At 36.5% G+C, this 17,188-nt stretch overlaps 1 protein-coding gene across 1 annotated transcript in view; it reads left to right on the top strand.

Annotated features, from left to right (window-relative positions):
• Nucleotides 1-16,910, top strand: part of RSU1 (Ras suppressor protein 1) — a 214,171-nt gene extending 197,261 nt beyond the window's left edge. The window contains exon 9 of the mRNA XM_074192926.1: nt 16,699-16,910. Within this exon, the coding sequence (XP_074049027.1) occupies nt 16,699-16,801 (103 nt within the window). The 3' untranslated portion in view covers nt 16,802-16,910. The remainder of the gene's footprint in view (nt 1-16,698) is intronic.
• The last annotated feature ends 278 nt before the right edge of the window (nt 16,911-17,188 follow it).

The following is a 17,188-nucleotide window of genomic DNA, read 5'->3' as shown; positions in this document are numbered from 1 at the left end:
AAAAGAAATAAGCAGGAAAATTACATTATACTTAAAGATACCATAGAGAACAAAGTAACAGAAATATTTATTATATCCTCATCAAATGTCATAACACCAAAATACCTAAAGGAAAATGTAATCAAATTTGGGGGGGAGATGACAAAATCATTAGAGTTTGGAGACCTAAATGTACCCTTAAGACTCCCTTCAAGAAAAAAATACAGCGAAAAAATTAATAAAAATTTTAGATCAGAATAGGATTTAAAAAGTTAGATATGATATTTTCTCTGCAGTTGGTGAATGGGAAAAGAAAGAAGTGTGTGTATTTCCAACTGTGCACTGCATATTTAAAAAGATGATCCATGTGCTGGGGTGGAGTAGAGTGTAGGAATGGGGGGGTGGAGAAAATTTCTCAAAATAAGAACTTTCTTGACAATAATGTAATAGAAATTATAATCAATTAAAGTCTCCTAAGAAAAATTTCAAGCTTGAATGGAAGTGAATCTATTCCTAATGAGTTAACTTGCCATAGAACAACAAATAGAAGCAATAGATTATTTCACTAAAGAAAACGAAAACAATGAAACATCATACCAATACTGAGGAAATTGTATATATCTAAACATTCATTTGCAAAGGAGAGAAAGAATATTTCAGTGAATCAGATGTAGAACTTTTTAAAAAAATTAGATATATAATCAATTAAGCATATAATTAGCAATTTGACCTATTTTCTGCACAGAGATTCTTCAGTGACCCTCATTTCTTTCTTTTTTTCCCCTCTACTATATCCCTATTCTCCCCATCCTCACTCAACTGCAGTTGGAAAAAGGAAAAAAAAAATCCATGTAGCAAATATTTATTTATAAAATAAAGCAAAATTTATTCCTAATTTGACCCAAAATGCATATCTTATTCTGCATCTTTGTTGCCAATCTGATTAGTTAATAAGATGAAATTTACCAGTATCTAAAAGAGAGAGAGGAAATTATCAACAGAGAAAATTAACTAAATTATAAGAAACTGTTTTGTTCAATTATATTTTAGAATGGTCAATTAAACAATGAATATTTTCAGAACTAATAATAAATATCCACATTAACATAAGTAGTCGAGAATTATATTTAAATTTACCAATCACAATAAAAAAAATGAACATGCACTAAAGGAACTCCCACTGAGTATGGGGGAAATTTAAAACCAAAGGATTTGTAAATGAATTCTATCACTCATTCAGAGAATAATTAACTTTAATTTTGCATAAATTGTTTGCAAAAATAGGGGGAAATGACATCCAATCAGATTTCTTCCATAAAACATGTATAGATCTGATATTTAAACTGAGAAGTCAGAGAAAGAAAACTATAGTCCAACATATTTGATTAGCATCAGTGCAAAACTGTTTGATAAAATATTAGCAAAGAGGTTACAGAAAAGTATTACAAAGATTATACAATATGACCTGGTAAGATTTATACAAATTGTCTCAGTAGCAAAAAAAAGAAACGAGTTAACAAAGAGAAAACTTTTGATAAATAGAGATTTTAATGTTAGAACCAGAAATCATAGGAATAAATTCAGTTTTCTTTAATAAGATAATTTATTAATATTTAACACTTAGTAAGTTTCATCTATAATGGAGAACAAGAGCCTTTCCAATAAGATGAGGGATAAAAGCAAAGAAGTTCATTGTCACCATTATTATTTAATAAAGATATAGAGAATGAACCCATGATAACACTGGTAAAAGGAATTCCTAGGTGAAAAAGAAATCTCTGTTCTCCAATGAACTTTGATACCTTCTCTGCAACTTAAAACTAGAAGTTTGACTTTAACCTTAGAAATTAAATTTTTCTGTGGAGTCATACAGTTTTGTCAGAGTTGGAAACTAAGTCCACATCTATCTATAGTTTTAAAACAAGGAAAACATATTAAGGGAATAAGCATTGTTAATAAAGAAACAGAGTTGTCATTTTTAAAAGATGTTAGGATAATTTAGAAAACTCTAGAGATTCAGCTAAAAACAAGAAAAATACTAACTTTAGCAAAGTTCTAGGATACAAAATAAGAATTTGCACAAATCATCTACTTTTCTGTACTTTCCATAGAAAGAGGGGAAAATAAGTTGTATTCTAAATTACTTCAAATATGAAAAAGTCTTGAAAACTACTTAGCTAGACACACATAAGAATTATATTAATGCAACCATAAAATCCTCTTTGCAGAAATAAAGGAAGACTTAAAAATAATTGGAGAAGAATTAATAGTGCATGATTGGGTGATGATAATATAAAAATGACAATCTGTTGACTTATTTTACTTATTCAGGGAAGGAAAATGAGAATTAAAGGGGGTCTAGAAGCATTCCCATCTCAAAATATACTATAAAACAATAATTTTCAAAATTATCTGCCACTAGCTAAAAAATAAAAAAAAAAGTTGATCAGTAAAACAGGTAAAATACATTAGAACTGGAGGCAGTCGAACAAAGTAGCATAGTAGCAAGTACTCTGATTATTGGGGCAGCTACTCTTCAGGCTATAAAAACTACTAGGCAAAATTGGAAAACAGCCTAGGATAAAATAGACTTAGATCAGTTCTTCATACTTCATGCCACAATACCCTCCAAATTGATAGTGACCTAGATAAATAAATTTATATGATAAAGAGATTAGAGAAAAATAGAAGGAAATTTTTTTATTAAATTTTTATTTTATCAATTTTTTTCTTCTCATGTCTATCCCTTCCCCACTGGAAAAAAAAAGAAAAAAGATAAATAGCTACTGTCAAGCTGAATGAATCCCCATATTGACCATGTCCAGAAATGAAGGTTTTATTCTGCATATTAATCCATTTCTTCTCCATCAGGAGGTGGGTAGCATCCTTCATCATTGATCCTTAGGAATCATGATTGAACATTGTCTTAAGCAGAGTCCTTAAGTTTTTCAAAATTGTTTGTTTTTACAATGTTGGTAGCATAGTATAAGTTGTTCTCTTGTTCTCCTGGTTCTGCTTATTTCACTCTAGATTCATATTAAATAAAAGGAAATTTGCAACTATAAATAAGGGAAAGCTCCTTAACCAAACAAGAGACATACAGGATCTCGTGAGATAAAATGGGCAGTTTTCAGTATATAAAACTTGTAAAAACAAAACCCACCCACAAAATCAAATGTAGTTAGAATTAGAAGGAAACATTAGGGGGAGGGAATGGGGGAAAAAGAGGAGAGGGGATACAAAAAAAGGTAAAACATGGAATCTTTGCAGCAACATATTCACGATATATAGAGAATTGATACAAATTCTCTACAAATAATGTCCTATATAAGAACAAGAGTCATTATTTCAAATCACTAATAGTAAAAGAAATGCAACTTAATACAACTCTGAGTTTCTTCCTCAGGTTGATTAGATTGACAAAGAAAGAAAAATGACAATTATTGGATGGGTTGTGGAAGTACAGACACAATGATCTGCTGCTGCTGGAGTTGTGAATTTATTTATTTGTTGAAAAGCATTTTGGACTGTGTGCCACAGATTTTCAGACTGCTTGCCCTCTGACTGAATAACACCATTCATTACTAGTAAACAACTCAAACAACTTAGTCTGGAGAGAAAAGACCTATAGGCATTATCATACTTATGGCATCTTGTAGCAAAGAACTGGGAACGATGCAGTATGCTAATGTTATTCAATATTATTGCCTCATTAAAAAAAAGTTGAAAGGGATGAAATAATGAGAAATCTAAGATTTCTATGAATTGATGCCAAATTAAGTGAGCAGAACCAAAACTATTATAAACAGAAATCACAACAGTATAAAAGTTCTCAGATCGATAAATACAGTAACCAATGGGGGTGGCCTTGGGAAAGCCACCTAACCCCATTTGCCTTGCAAAAAAAAACCCTCAAAAAATACAGTAACCAATGGGATATACAGATTCATGGTAAAATATACTTTCCTCTGTTGGTGGTGAGACCATTCACTGTATGGGGAAAAAAATGAGTTATATGTTTCCAGATATGACCAATGAGACAAATTTTTCCTCTCATTATCTTTTATTTGGTAGGGAGAGGGAGTGGGAAAGAATATTTTAAAAGGGAAAGTGGAAATAGAATTTAAAATGTAGCAGTAGGGAAACTTAAAAAAGGAATAAGAACAGAAGTTAAAAAAAAACACATCAGTGAACCATTTGTAAAATACACAAAGAAGACCATAGGGCAACACAGATAAACAGGGCATTACCACTAAAACCTCACTGAATTATATTTATATTAAAAAGAAAATCATGAGTTGATAGATTTGTAAATTCACAATCGATTTTCTCCTCTTTGTACATGGAAGTGTTCATACTTGTTGGTTTTCTGTCTCATAATTGCTTTTTTTTTTTTTAAATATACAAGGATTATATATTGGTATGGTACTGTTAAGAGCCTCCTTCCTCCTTGGATGTTGAAAGCCCTAAACTGCTTATCAGATGACTAGATGAAGAAATGCTACTGAATTACCATACATCTTAATCATCCAATCAGAATGAACAGGGCAGGAGGGTGCAAGTCAGAATTTTAAGGAGGATTACAAAATTATTTGTATTTCATGTGGAGATTCACTCCATTTCATACTGAACCATGATACCTGCTTTTGTTCAGGTTTTTCTTAGTCATTACTAATTTTACAAACTTGTTTATGTTTGTATTTTTAAATCAGATTCTCAAGTCACTGAAATTTGTTTCAGTGATATTTTAATACCTTTTCCTTATTTCCTTATTGTGATCTTTAAAGACAAAAGACAAGATTATATTTTACATAACCAGTATGGACAGAGTGTCTTTATGGTATTTCTGTAATTAAAAAAAAAATACTCCTTGCTAACAAAACTGCAGGAATAAGGCAGTTGGGTTTTATTTTTTTTTCGGCCTTATTTCAGATACAGAAAAGTTCTGGAGCTCCTTCTTCATAGATAGTAGTTTTTCCAAACAGTGTATGAAACTCCTATCAAGGCAGACTCTTTAAGCCCATTTTCAGCATTTCATGTGTGACCATGAACTAGTTCTTCATCTGTCTTACATTTCATAGTGATCTCTGTACTATGTTTCTCATAGAATTGTGGGAATGCATCAATGAGTTAGGGGCTTTGTAAACCTTTGAAGTACCTTAAAAAAAAACTATTTGTTATTATCTGCACTCAGCACAGTGCATCCTTGCATATAGTGGGCACTTAATAAATTGAATCCAATCCAAGAATGTTTGCTTTCCTACTTGGAGAAATAATTCACGTAGCCAACTGAAGCAGAATCAACTTTAAGTGGTTGTCTTTAGGTATCCTCAATGACTACTCCTCTCCCTTTCTTCCCATATCCACTCATTCAGCAAATAGTATTCATTCATTGTGCCTCCACAATTAACTTTCATTTCTTCCCTCTTCTCTCCATTCATTCAGACTGTCATCCCTTTTCACTTGGACTTTTGTAATTCCTACTTACTTTTTTCTCTTCTTCACTCCATCTTTTACATAACTGAAAAAAGTTCTTCTCATAAGGTCTAAATTTGATGATGTTGCTCCCCTGTCAGAAGTCTTCAATGGCTTTTATTTGGTTCGTAGAGAAAATATGATTCAACTTGGTATTTAAAGTTTTTTTTTCTTTTCCATGCTTCAATTTTTTCTTCCCTTTTTGAGAAATATATTTTAGATAAACTAAACCAGATTGCATAGTTTTTCCTTGAACTCAGTACTACATTAACCATCTCTGACTTTTCCATGGGCTGTCTCCTGATTTCTGGAATGCACTTCTTCCTCACTTCTCTTAAAAACCTTCATTCAAGTTTTAGCTTAAGGTCCAGAGGCCAATTAAAATTTCATGCATTTTTTGACTCAACAAAAACCACGACTAGATATGTACCTCAAAGAAATTTTTAAGAAAAACAAAAAAGAACCTACATGTTCAAAATTACTTGTCAACAATTTTTGTTGTAGTAAAGGATTGGAAATTGAGGAGATGCCTGTCAAGTTGTGATATGTGACTATGTATGATCAGATACTTTTGTACTATAAGACATGCAATATGATTTTAGAAAGGCTTACATAAACTGATGCAAAGTGAAGTGAGCAAAACCAGGAGAATATTATAAGCAATGGCAATATTTTACAATGATCAACTATGAATGATTTAGCTATTTTCAGCAATACAGTGATTCAAGACAATTCCAATGGAACAAAATAAAAGGCATATTAACTTAGGGACAACATCCTACACTTAAACTTCCTTGGTCCTCCAATTTTTTTAGTTACCTCTTCTACCTCAAATTATATTTATCTGTATATAACATTTGTCAAAAAGTAATATCACTAAATGATTTTTTAAAAATCATTTTATCTTTGTGCCTATAGTGTTTAATTAGTGTTTATTATTTGAGTGTTTGGTGTTTTATCCCCTCCCTAGTAAAATGTAAACCCTTTGAGGGAAGTGTTTTCTGTTACCCTAATACTTAATACCAAATACCCTAATATCAATTGAATTGAAATATGACTCAAGAAAATTATTCTTTCAAGGTCACAAGTCATTTTGATTTTAAATCCATTCACCAAAAAGAAAGGATTTTTTTTTTTTCATTTTTAACTTTATTCCCTTTCAAATAGAACTACTGGTATTGGACATACAATCGTAACAGATGTGATTGATATTCAGGAAATGTCTCTTGTTTCTTTAGTTAATTTTGACAATAATGAAATCCTAATATCAGAATTCACAGAACATGAGAGCTGAAAAGGACTTTGGAGATCATCCAGGTTCCTTCCCTTTTATGTGTGAGAAGACCAAAGGCTTTGAGATGTTGTGACATTCCCAAGGGTCACTAGTGACCCTAGAGCTTGGATTTGATACCAAATCTCCTGACTCTGGTGCCAGTGCTATTTTCATTACCCTGCAATGCCTCTCATTGTAGTAATACATGAGCATGAAGGGGTGCTAATTAAAAGATTGGGAGTAACTTCTGGAAACCTACCACTGGGTTTTGAAAGCTAGATTCATTTTTGCTGATATTTTAAGAATGAATTTCAAAGGAGTTCAATGCCAAAATCAAAACCATGCCAACCATGGTATATTTTGATCACATGAAAAATGGGTATACCTCTCCCCCCCCCCATTAATTAGTTCTTTAAATACCCAGAGCTTGCAAACCCACCATAGGTTGATCTTGGACCATTATATTTTCAGGACTACATGGTAGAACAACCATTTGGAGTGTTTCCAGCTGGAAGTCAAGATGTTCATAAGTAGCAGTGTATGAATTCTATACTTGACCTTGGCCTCTAGGCTGGATCTCTCTCATCCAACTGTCCCTGATGATTTGAACCAAAAAAAAAAAAAATTGTCTAAAGGGCAGATGAAAGGTATGCATGTATAGACTGCAGCACATCACAAATGAGGAATTAAGTGGAAGATATGTAATCTAAGAAATAAGAGGAAGAAAATGATGGGCTGCAGGGCACAAAGCAAGAACAAAGAATAACCAGTGGATTCCTTTGTACACGCTCAGCTTATTGAATGGCCCCCCTCTGGAGACCTTGTGAGAAGCTTCCAATGAGCATCTGGGTGGGAATGGATGAGTAATGATTTTTAGCATTGTAGACTACTGTTAAGTCCCTTTCCTGTATTCTTATGTTGAGTCCCACTTCTGGACTCCCTCAATCTTCCCCAGGCAAGTGTTGGAGGGGCAGGATGGATGACCGTTCTTGAAGATCCCCAAGTACTCCAAAGTCTTTGTTTATTGAACCCAATATCAGTGCTTAAATACGTCTCCAATCTCTAATCCACTCCCACTCCCACAGCATTTAATAAGGAGGTAAGGCTCTTGTCCTCAAGGACACCAGGTAAAGATAACTTAGTGTTTCCTACACAACAGTCCCTAACAGACCACACACACTTTGTTGAGCTCCCAGGTCCTTGGAGCGAATTGCTGGTGCCATTGTGAAATGGTTTACTTCAATGTTGGATGAATTATACTTTGAAAACTTGGAATTATTCAAAGTTCATTACAGTTTGGCCTTGAGGGCAAACACTTTGTTTAACCTGTTATCCTTTCAAAGGCATTCACTAAAGTTTGTTAAAGAATTATGTGAGCTTTCCATAAAATGATTTTTTTTCCAGATATTTTCTAATAACTTGGAGGACTGGCCTGGCAAAGGTACTTGTTTTTACTCCTTATCTAGACCTCCCCCCAGCTTATTTTAGAACTTGCAGCATTTAGCACTTTCCAGTGTAATTTAAAGGGATCACCTATTTTCTTAAATGCTTAAGTAATGTAGCAAGTCGCGGTTATTGATTCTCTCTGCATTTATTACATGAAAGCTGTGTTTGCTCCTTCCCCAGGGAGTATACCTCCTGAACTGCATGCTTGCCAGTGACAGCTTGGACCCCTGATACATAACCAAAGACCTTGCCTAATATCCTTGCAACTGCTCGGGGAATTTTTATTAAGTAAAGGCATCATTAAAGTCGACAGGATGATGAAGTTTAATGAGCATCTTTCTTGCATGATACAATGAGTTTGGCTGTTCCAGAACTCTCATTTCTCCTCTCTAGTGGGACAGAAAGTGAGGAGGGAAGTGAACTGGGGGGTTCATTTCTCCATGTGTTTCTAGACGATCTGTAAGGTCTCTCCCAGCTTATATATTCTCTGACTCTGAATTTATAGTTATAGCAATGGCAAGATCATTTAAGGAAATAACTGGTTTTCATCTTCATATGGGATTAGATAATATATATGAATATCATTATATACAACTATTTCAAAAAACAAAGTTTTTTTTTTTTTATATTTGTGCATATGATGCTGTGAGCCAGACTTTACCAAAGAGTGATAGATGCATACTACTGTCAAGGAGTTCAGAACTATCTCATGGGTGGAATCTCAAGAAATCATTGCCTGTTAACATAAACAATTCCAAAGAATAATGTAGACGTTTTCCTCTTTTGTTAAAGACTCAGAAATTCTTTATTTGTATAATTCTAACCTTAATAGCTTGTTGTTGTTGTACAAGGTAATCATACAGATTCACATTTTAGGTTACTTTGTTTGCCAAATTGACTTTGAAGAATTTTAAGGTAACTCTTTGGTAATGATAAAGGGAATTGCTGCCACAAGTTACTTTTAGGCATTTTCCTTTGGGAGGTATGGAAGATGAGGGTTGAGGGTAGAGTTAATTGGTTATTGTGCCTCTTTCTTAATACTCCAGCTTAGAGACATGATCTGATCATATGACTGATGTGATCATATACCTAGCATGTAGAAACAAGATGTGCTACTGTAGAAATAGTATTGGGAATTGGGAAACAGACCTGAGTTCAGATTTTATTTCATATACTGTCTATCACTGGACAAGTCATTTAATTGCTTTGGGTCTCCGTTATGTCTAGGGAAGTGATTGAACCAGTTTTTAGTTCTACAATTCCAAGCATTGAAGCTTCTGTGATTAGCGGTGTGCTGAACACTTTGGGAGAGATCAGAGAAACAGATGTAGCGGTCTTATTAAGGACATGGAACTGAAATCCATGACAAATCAGAGAAGCTACACATCAATATGTGATCAGGTACAAAGGTCCACGAGGTGCAGAACTTCTTGAGATACTGGAAGGAGCAGAGAGAAATGTGATAAAAAGAAGCAACAGAATGGAGAAGATACTTGCAGATAGGAAACGGCTTCAGGGAGGATATTTAGCAGCTCCAAGTGATGTAGTGAGGTCAAGAAATAAGAGGATTTCCTGGTTCTTCTTGTATGTCTATATGTTGTTTATTTGTAGGAAGGGATTACAACCATTTTGTCTTTTTAATGCAATGTGAAGAACTACCTCACACATAGTAGGACCACACTTTTAGACCAGATGTCAGGGATCATTCAGCCATGGCACGCTGGATTTAGGGCTGGAAGGGCCTTCAGGGCCATCTGACCCAACCCCCCCCCTCTCATTTTACCAATGAGGAAACTGGGACCCACAGAGGTTAAGTGACTTCATCTGAGAGGAAGTGAATTGACAAAGCTGGGTTTCACAGCCAGGTCCTTTGACTTTCTACCATCCTACTTCTCATTGGCACTTCAGTGTTCAACTGTTTGAATAGCATCTTTTTCTAGATATGACAGGTTCCTGTTACATTTCATTTATATTTTATTTAACATTAATTTTTTTTATTAAACTCCTACTGTATAGATCACTGTGCTAGTCTGTATAGGAGACAACAAATTTGGTAAAATGGTCACTGCTTACCATAATGTAGAAAAACATTAGGAAGACTTTATATTATATTACTTGGAAATAATGATTTTTTTTCTTTTGTGTGTTTGACTGGTTAGCATTGAACTTGCCCTCCTTCAATTTTAAGCATCAGAGACCTGAAAGCTTCTAGATAAAAGCAGACAGCATGTTAGTACCTTGAATGCATCTGCTCCGAGTTACTTAGTTTTGAGGAATAGATAGAGGATAAATAACTTTTATTATGATTCTTTCTGTGATCTTCAATGGGGGGGGTGAGGGGTAATCTTCAGTTAGATGCCCCTGTCCTTGTCTGCCTTACTGCTCCAAACCTCACAGACATGGTGTTCACATGCTGCCGAGTCTAAGAGAGCTGAGAGCTTCCAGAGAATTCTCCCCTTTGAAATGTTCTTCAGCCGCAGAAGTCTGTTCATCAGGCTGCTGAGATTAAATGATCCTTTTTCTGTCCCTGGAGAGGTTTCTTCTCCCCCCTCCCTCCTCCTGATCACCTCCCAACCAATTACTCTCTACAAATCTCACTTTTCAGCAGATGTGAGAAAGCTTGCCAAGGACTCTCTGGTACAGGGGTCCTTGGAGTTTTCAGAGCTTGAGCACTGGACAATTGCTACCCCACTGGGTGACCCTGTCCAGATCTCCCTCGGTGTACATTGTCTCCCTCCTGCATACAGGGATCACAGCACTTTTATTGACTGCTTTGTAATCCTTTGTGCAAAGAGAAAAGCGCCCAGGTAAAAAAAATGTGCTTAAAGGAAAAGTATATTCCAGTATATGCTGTTCATCATAATATTGGGAATTGAAGGTGAATTCAAAGGGTCTGGGTTCAAATCCCCACAGTGCCTTACTAGTTAGAGGACCCAGAATAGGGATATTATTTAACTCTACTAGGTTTCAGATTTTTGTCTGGAAAATGGCAGGAGGTGGGGAGCTGAGGGAAAAACCCAGTCCTCTCCTTCAAAAAATGATGTGTTGTTTTAGAGAGTCAATTCAGCCCTCAAATAGAGTTGAGAAAATAAGAACATGAACCTTGTTCTCTCCTTTGTAGAAGTGGGGAAGCCATGGGTATGAAATATTGTATACACTGTGGGATGTGGTTGATGTGTTGATTACTTTGTCCAACTGCTGTTTTTTATTGACTCTTTTGTGATCCTGTTTTAAGGGATAATTTTTTTTTGGGGGGAGAGACAGAGGGAGAAGGAGGGGAGAGAACAAAAGGAGGAAGGAAGAGAGAGAAAAGAGGATTATATGTGTATGTAAACAAATATTTACTAAACATGCAAGTTCTATGCTAAATGTTGAAAATACAGTGCAATTGTAAAGAAAAACAACAAAAAAGATAGTCTTTGCCTTCAAGTAGTCTTCATTCTAAAGGAGGGAAGACCACACTTGAAATGAAAATCAAGAGTGGGGAGAAAATGGGAGGGTGAAAATATTCTTCATGGTAGAGAAAGTATAGGAAATGCAGTCTGGGAAGAGACAGAGATGTGGTAAACCTGGGCATCCTCCTTAAAATGAAGGTTTTGCAGAAAATAGCCAATTTGGGGGATTGGGGTGGATTGAGCTTCCAGGGTGAAGAGGTTTCTATGTCATGGTAGACGAGGTCCTGTGGAAGTCAGTCAGGAGAGTAACCTGCAAAGGAGTGTGCATACATATATTTATATGTTAGGAAATGAAAGAGAAATAAATCCAAAAAAGGCCAAAAGAACAAGATTTTAAAAATGACATCCCGGACTCACTTTCTGATAAAAAGCAGAGCATCTGTTTCCCAGTATGCATCCTTCAAAAGTAGAGGAACCAGTGAAGGGAACTGTTACTTCCGGTTGAATTCTCAACAGTTGGTAAGACAGAATTGTTTGCTAAAGTAGACACGATGAGAAGTAGGGAATGGGAATAACTATACCAAATCCTAATTTGTGATAGAGAAAGAGAGGAAACTCAGGCATAGTTACACAAGCATGCTTTATTTTTTGGAGAGCATATTTCATAGGATTAATAGAAACCATCAATTGAATCTTATAGATTAATGTTCTACAGGGAAAATCAGATTGTAGGTTTGGGAGACTCTCAAAAGTTAAAATTGAATTCTGTAGATACAGAGAAATAATTTTTTGAAAAGAAAGGAAATCTGGAGAGATTATCTAAAGAAAACAATGTAGATGCCTAGGAAATTCTTCAACCAACTCAAAAATCTTTATATAAGTAACTGATGTTTCAAAACAAAATTGTCCATAGAAAAAGAAAGAAAAAATAGAAAATGAATGCAGTGACAGTCAAAATACAATACAAAAGCAGGGAATAATCAGGCCTATAAAAATCTTATCAGGAATGCTAAAACTCCAAATGAGCTGAGATTATTATAGAAAACAAAGGATAAAGAAAAACAATTGTTTTTTTTAAAACTGAATAGTGGGGGAAAATGATGAAAGAAGAGATGGATAAAGACAGAGGAATCTATAGCTATCAATAAGTATAGATCTGTATAGATAGATATAATATCTGTATCTTTATCTCTGTAGCTAACTGTCCCCAATGTGGATGGAACAATGAAAACTGACAACAGAAAAGACATTAACTCCACAAATCTATTTTCTTTTCCAAGGAAAAATCAGCTTTAGACTGTGAAGAATAATGAAACTAACTAAAAAGAAATTGAATTTCAACTAATTAGAGAGTTAGTAATAGGTTCCTAGCCATTGGGGGGGGGGGGGCAAGGCAATGGGATTAAGTGACTTGCCCCAAGGCCACATAGCTAGGTCATTATTAAGTGTCTGAGGCCAGATTTGAACTCAGGTACTCCTGACTCCATGGCCTGTGTTCTATCCACTGTGCCACCTAACTACCCCATTCTTAGTCATTCTTAAAGAGTTCAACTCACCAGGCCCAGAGATTCTGGTTATACAGAGAGAAATTATCCTGGCTTTTTTAGAGTTGTAAGAACTAAAGTGAAGGAGGGTTAGGAAAATGTAACTTCTTTGTCAAGAAAGGGAAAAGCAGTTGGGGATTAGGGGATGAGGCAAGCAGCCCACCCTTACCACCTACCCCCTACCTCCAATGAAGCTATTAAACTGCTGTGGATATAGTTTACCCAGATTTTAGCCAAGCATCTGCCAGTCTCTTTTTCTGCTGTTCTTATGGACAAGATAAGATGAGGGGGGTGGATTAGATCCTAGAAGAGTTGGGGAAGATCAGAACTGGTTGAATGAACCACTCTCCAGAGTGCATTTGATGTCACATTGGAAGATGATCTCAAATCAGATATCTCAGAGATGTGTTTAGCCTGAGGTTACAGCTTTGGGTTGTTTCTTGCTTCTCCTATTTGCAAATAGAAGACAACCTCCCAGAGTCAGGAGGACCTGAATTCAAATGTGGCCTCAACCCCTTGACATAGACAAATCATTTAACCTTGATTACCTCACATACAGAGCCATCTCTAGTCATGCTGATTGATATCTGTTCACTGGATACACATGGCTCCAGAGGAGAAAGTGAGATTGGTGACTTAGCATACCCCCCCTTACAAAGATTTAAGGCATCACCTTTCTGATATCATGGTCTTCTTTGAGAATGAAGGAAAAACAGCAGCAAATGAATAAAAGCCAGGAAGACTGCCTAAAATACCGAGCTATGGAATCCTAGTTGAAAAGGTAATGGCAGCCTATAATGTTGGGCAGATCTGATTTGAAAGTGATAGGGACAAAGATTACAGTTGGGTGCAAAAACACAACTCCATAAGCAAAAGACAGAGAAAGAATGACAGGTAACAGTTTGTCAGGAAAATCTCTAGTTGTCATAGTAGGCTGAAGCTCAATATTATTCAGCAGCATGTTATAGAAGATCTGGGTTCAAGTTCTGCTATGTACACATCCTGACTGTGTCATTTTATCCCAGATAGGGGGTTAAATGGCTTGCTTAGGATCACACAGGATTAAACTTGTTCTCTTCGACCCTAGAAAACAGTAGACAAGTTTTCGGAGCGGCAAATTTAGACTTCAGAAAAGGAAAACAAAATCATCCTTACAACTTGAGGTATCCAAAAATGAAATGAGTTCCCAAGGGAGGTATGGGTTCCCTTTGGCACAGGTCTTCAAGTAAGGCTAGATAACTATTTGTCCAGTAAATTGTAGAAGGCAATGAACAGCTGGCCTTTTAGGTCCCTTAAAACTCTGAGTCAGTGACACTGAGATTGCTTCAGTCTACTCCATGGCCAGATTCTGTCAAGCTGAGTAGAATGTGCTGGGTCAGCCTGGTTTGTCTGAGTCAGCAAGGCTTCTGTTTCTAGTCTCTATGCATGAACAAGAAGCCATGTGAGCATTCAAGATAGCAAATAAGGAGTCAGGTATACTGACCTGTTGCTGAGCATCCAATACAAGGAATTCTAACAGACAGGTGACTTAAATAGAGATCCCCTTAAAGAAAAGAACATGTGATTGCCGTGAAAAGTTACCTAAAATATTGTCTCCCATCCAGTAGCATCTGCTTTGGAATTTGGAATTCAAAATTCCACAATCCCCCCCCCCCCAACCCTTCCCTAATCCATAGAAAGACAAATTGAAGTCCAAAAGCAGAGGCTCCTCCCTCCCATCCTGTTCTTCTAGGGCAGCTGAGGTGTCTGCGAGTGCCATTAGCAAAAAAAAAAATCTGTTTGCCTAGATATTCTGAGCATTGGTTCACTGGATCAAGTGCCAGAGAGGCTTACCTTGAAGTACTGAAGAATGACTCCCAGATTAAAGAGCCCCCCCCCCCCCAATCTTCCTACACAAACAGAAGAGCTGATGGCTAGAGCTGAGCACTGAGTTGCTTCTTTGGAGCCTTCCTTGTGACTCATGCTGAAAGTTTTGGACAGCTCACTCAACTAACTTGTGAAGCCTCATCTATCTCATCAAGTCATGAACGTGGACAGTGTTTTGATATTTCCTGAGGAAAAAGCTCATACTAAGACATGCAGTTATAGAGTTATCGTGAATTCACTATCACTGTCATTGCACATGCTTGAATAAGGTTCAGAACAGATCCTGACTTTCTTGCTCAATAGATTATGCAAGCCCCAATATTCAATCAACAACAAATTCTTTATTTTGATGGGGCTTGTGATATAAAGACAAAAATTAATTAGCCCTTGTCCTCAAAGGGTTTACCTTCTATTGAGAGAGGCAGCCTATGCCCCTGAGTAGAGAGAAGGTAATTGGGAAGAGGAAGGCATTAACACTTGAGTGTTAGGAAGCAGGCAGCAGGCAGTCCTTCTGAACTGCAGAAGAAATGAGGGATTCTGGGAGGCAGAAATGAGAAGGGATTGTGTCTCTGGTACGGGAGACCTCTACCACAATGTTAAAGTCTTAGCCACAGCTGTTTGCAAGGACTAAAAAGGGAAAGACTCACTGAGGGCACTAACCTGACCAAACAAACAAGTAAATGAATGAATAAGTGAGTGAGTGAATAAATGAATAAATAAATAAATAAATAAATAGCTCTGTTCCACCGTGACCAGTTCATCCTGGCAGAATGCTAGGACAGAAGAATCAGATGTAGTCAAAAGGAAAGTTCTGTCAGGGGACACCTTGTACCAGAAAACAGCATTTAATAGGCATGTGTTAGTTCAGCTGAAATTCAGCAAGGGGTGGGGGGGGACTCTGGTGTGCCTTTCCCAAGGAGGCTCTGAGGAACCCACAGAGCACTTCGCCAAAAGCAGCTTATGTCAATAACAAGTAAAGTTGGAGGTATATTTATTTTAGGCCGGCTTTTAATTTAGTTTAATCAGGATTACTCATAAATTATCTATTAATTACTATCTGGTGTTCAGTTAAATCCTCCCAGCCATGGAACTGGCTGTGCCTTACTATGAATGCTATCCACCTTAATTGTAGGATACTTTGTCAACATTTAATCAGTGGTCCTTATTAATGTGCCATTGATGTGTTGGTAGCACTCCCAGTACCATCAATCATGAGGGAACAGCAGGAGCCGCCTCTGACACCATTGCTCTCTGTCACATTATCGAGCCCCTGGGCTTTCTGGTTAGGTAGGATGCTCACTTTTCTCTAAATGGACACTCTATCTCTCCAGTTCAACCCAATTTTTGTCATTGTCGACTTAAACACTCAAGCCCTTGGAGCTTGGTTCCTTTATCAGACTGCTCGGCGGTCTCTGTAAGGGAAAAAGAATTCTGTATTTGCTGTTCTGAAGATGTTGAATTCTGGAAGACTTACTCCTAAATAAGATCCAGATTCTCAAAGGTTTATGTGTGTGTGTGTGTGTGTTGTGTGTGTTGTGTGTGTGTGTGTGTGTGTGTGTGTGTCCGTCTGAGAGAAAACAGAAGTGACCTCTCCTCCTTTCCTTTGATTGGGTAACTAAGTATTTCTGGAAATAGAGCAGTTGTTTAAAGCTCTACCCATGGAAGCTTGTTTTATTTGAATAGACTACAACTCATATTCTTGTCTCTCTCTTCTCTGCAGCCTTTATGGCAGACACATGCAGGCAAACCCAGAGCCTCCCAAGAAGAATAATGACAAATCAAAGAAGATCAGCCGGAAACCCCTGACAGCCAAGAACAAATAAGGATTTCGCATGGACTGATGCTTTTTAATTTCTCTCACTCTCTGTCTCTCTCTCAGACACACAACACACACACACACACACACACACACACACACACACACACACACACGTAATTAATGCTTTCTAAAGTTTCCTAACCTCTACCCTTATTCCCTTGGCATTTTAGTCCTTTGGGAAGATGCTGGATTTTTGCAGATACCTGTTTCTATATGTCTTATTAGAGGTGCCAAATACAGGAAGCCAAGATCTATTTTGACTGCAAATTCCAAAGAAGGCTCTGCTTTTAAATCCTTGAATTAGAATCATGAAGTTCCATATTATCAAGAAAAATTAAAGCCATGTAACCATTTACTATAGCTTAACACTGCCCATTCTTCTATTTATGTG

Source organism: Macrotis lagotis, chromosome 7, assembly GCF_037893015.1.
Source record: "Macrotis lagotis isolate mMagLag1 chromosome 7, bilby.v1.9.chrom.fasta, whole genome shotgun sequence".
Taxonomy (NCBI): Eukaryota; Metazoa; Chordata; class Mammalia; order Peramelemorphia; family Peramelidae; genus Macrotis; species Macrotis lagotis.
The sequence above is the reverse complement of the archived record's forward strand: the minus strand, read 5'-3'. Positions and strand labels throughout refer to the sequence as shown.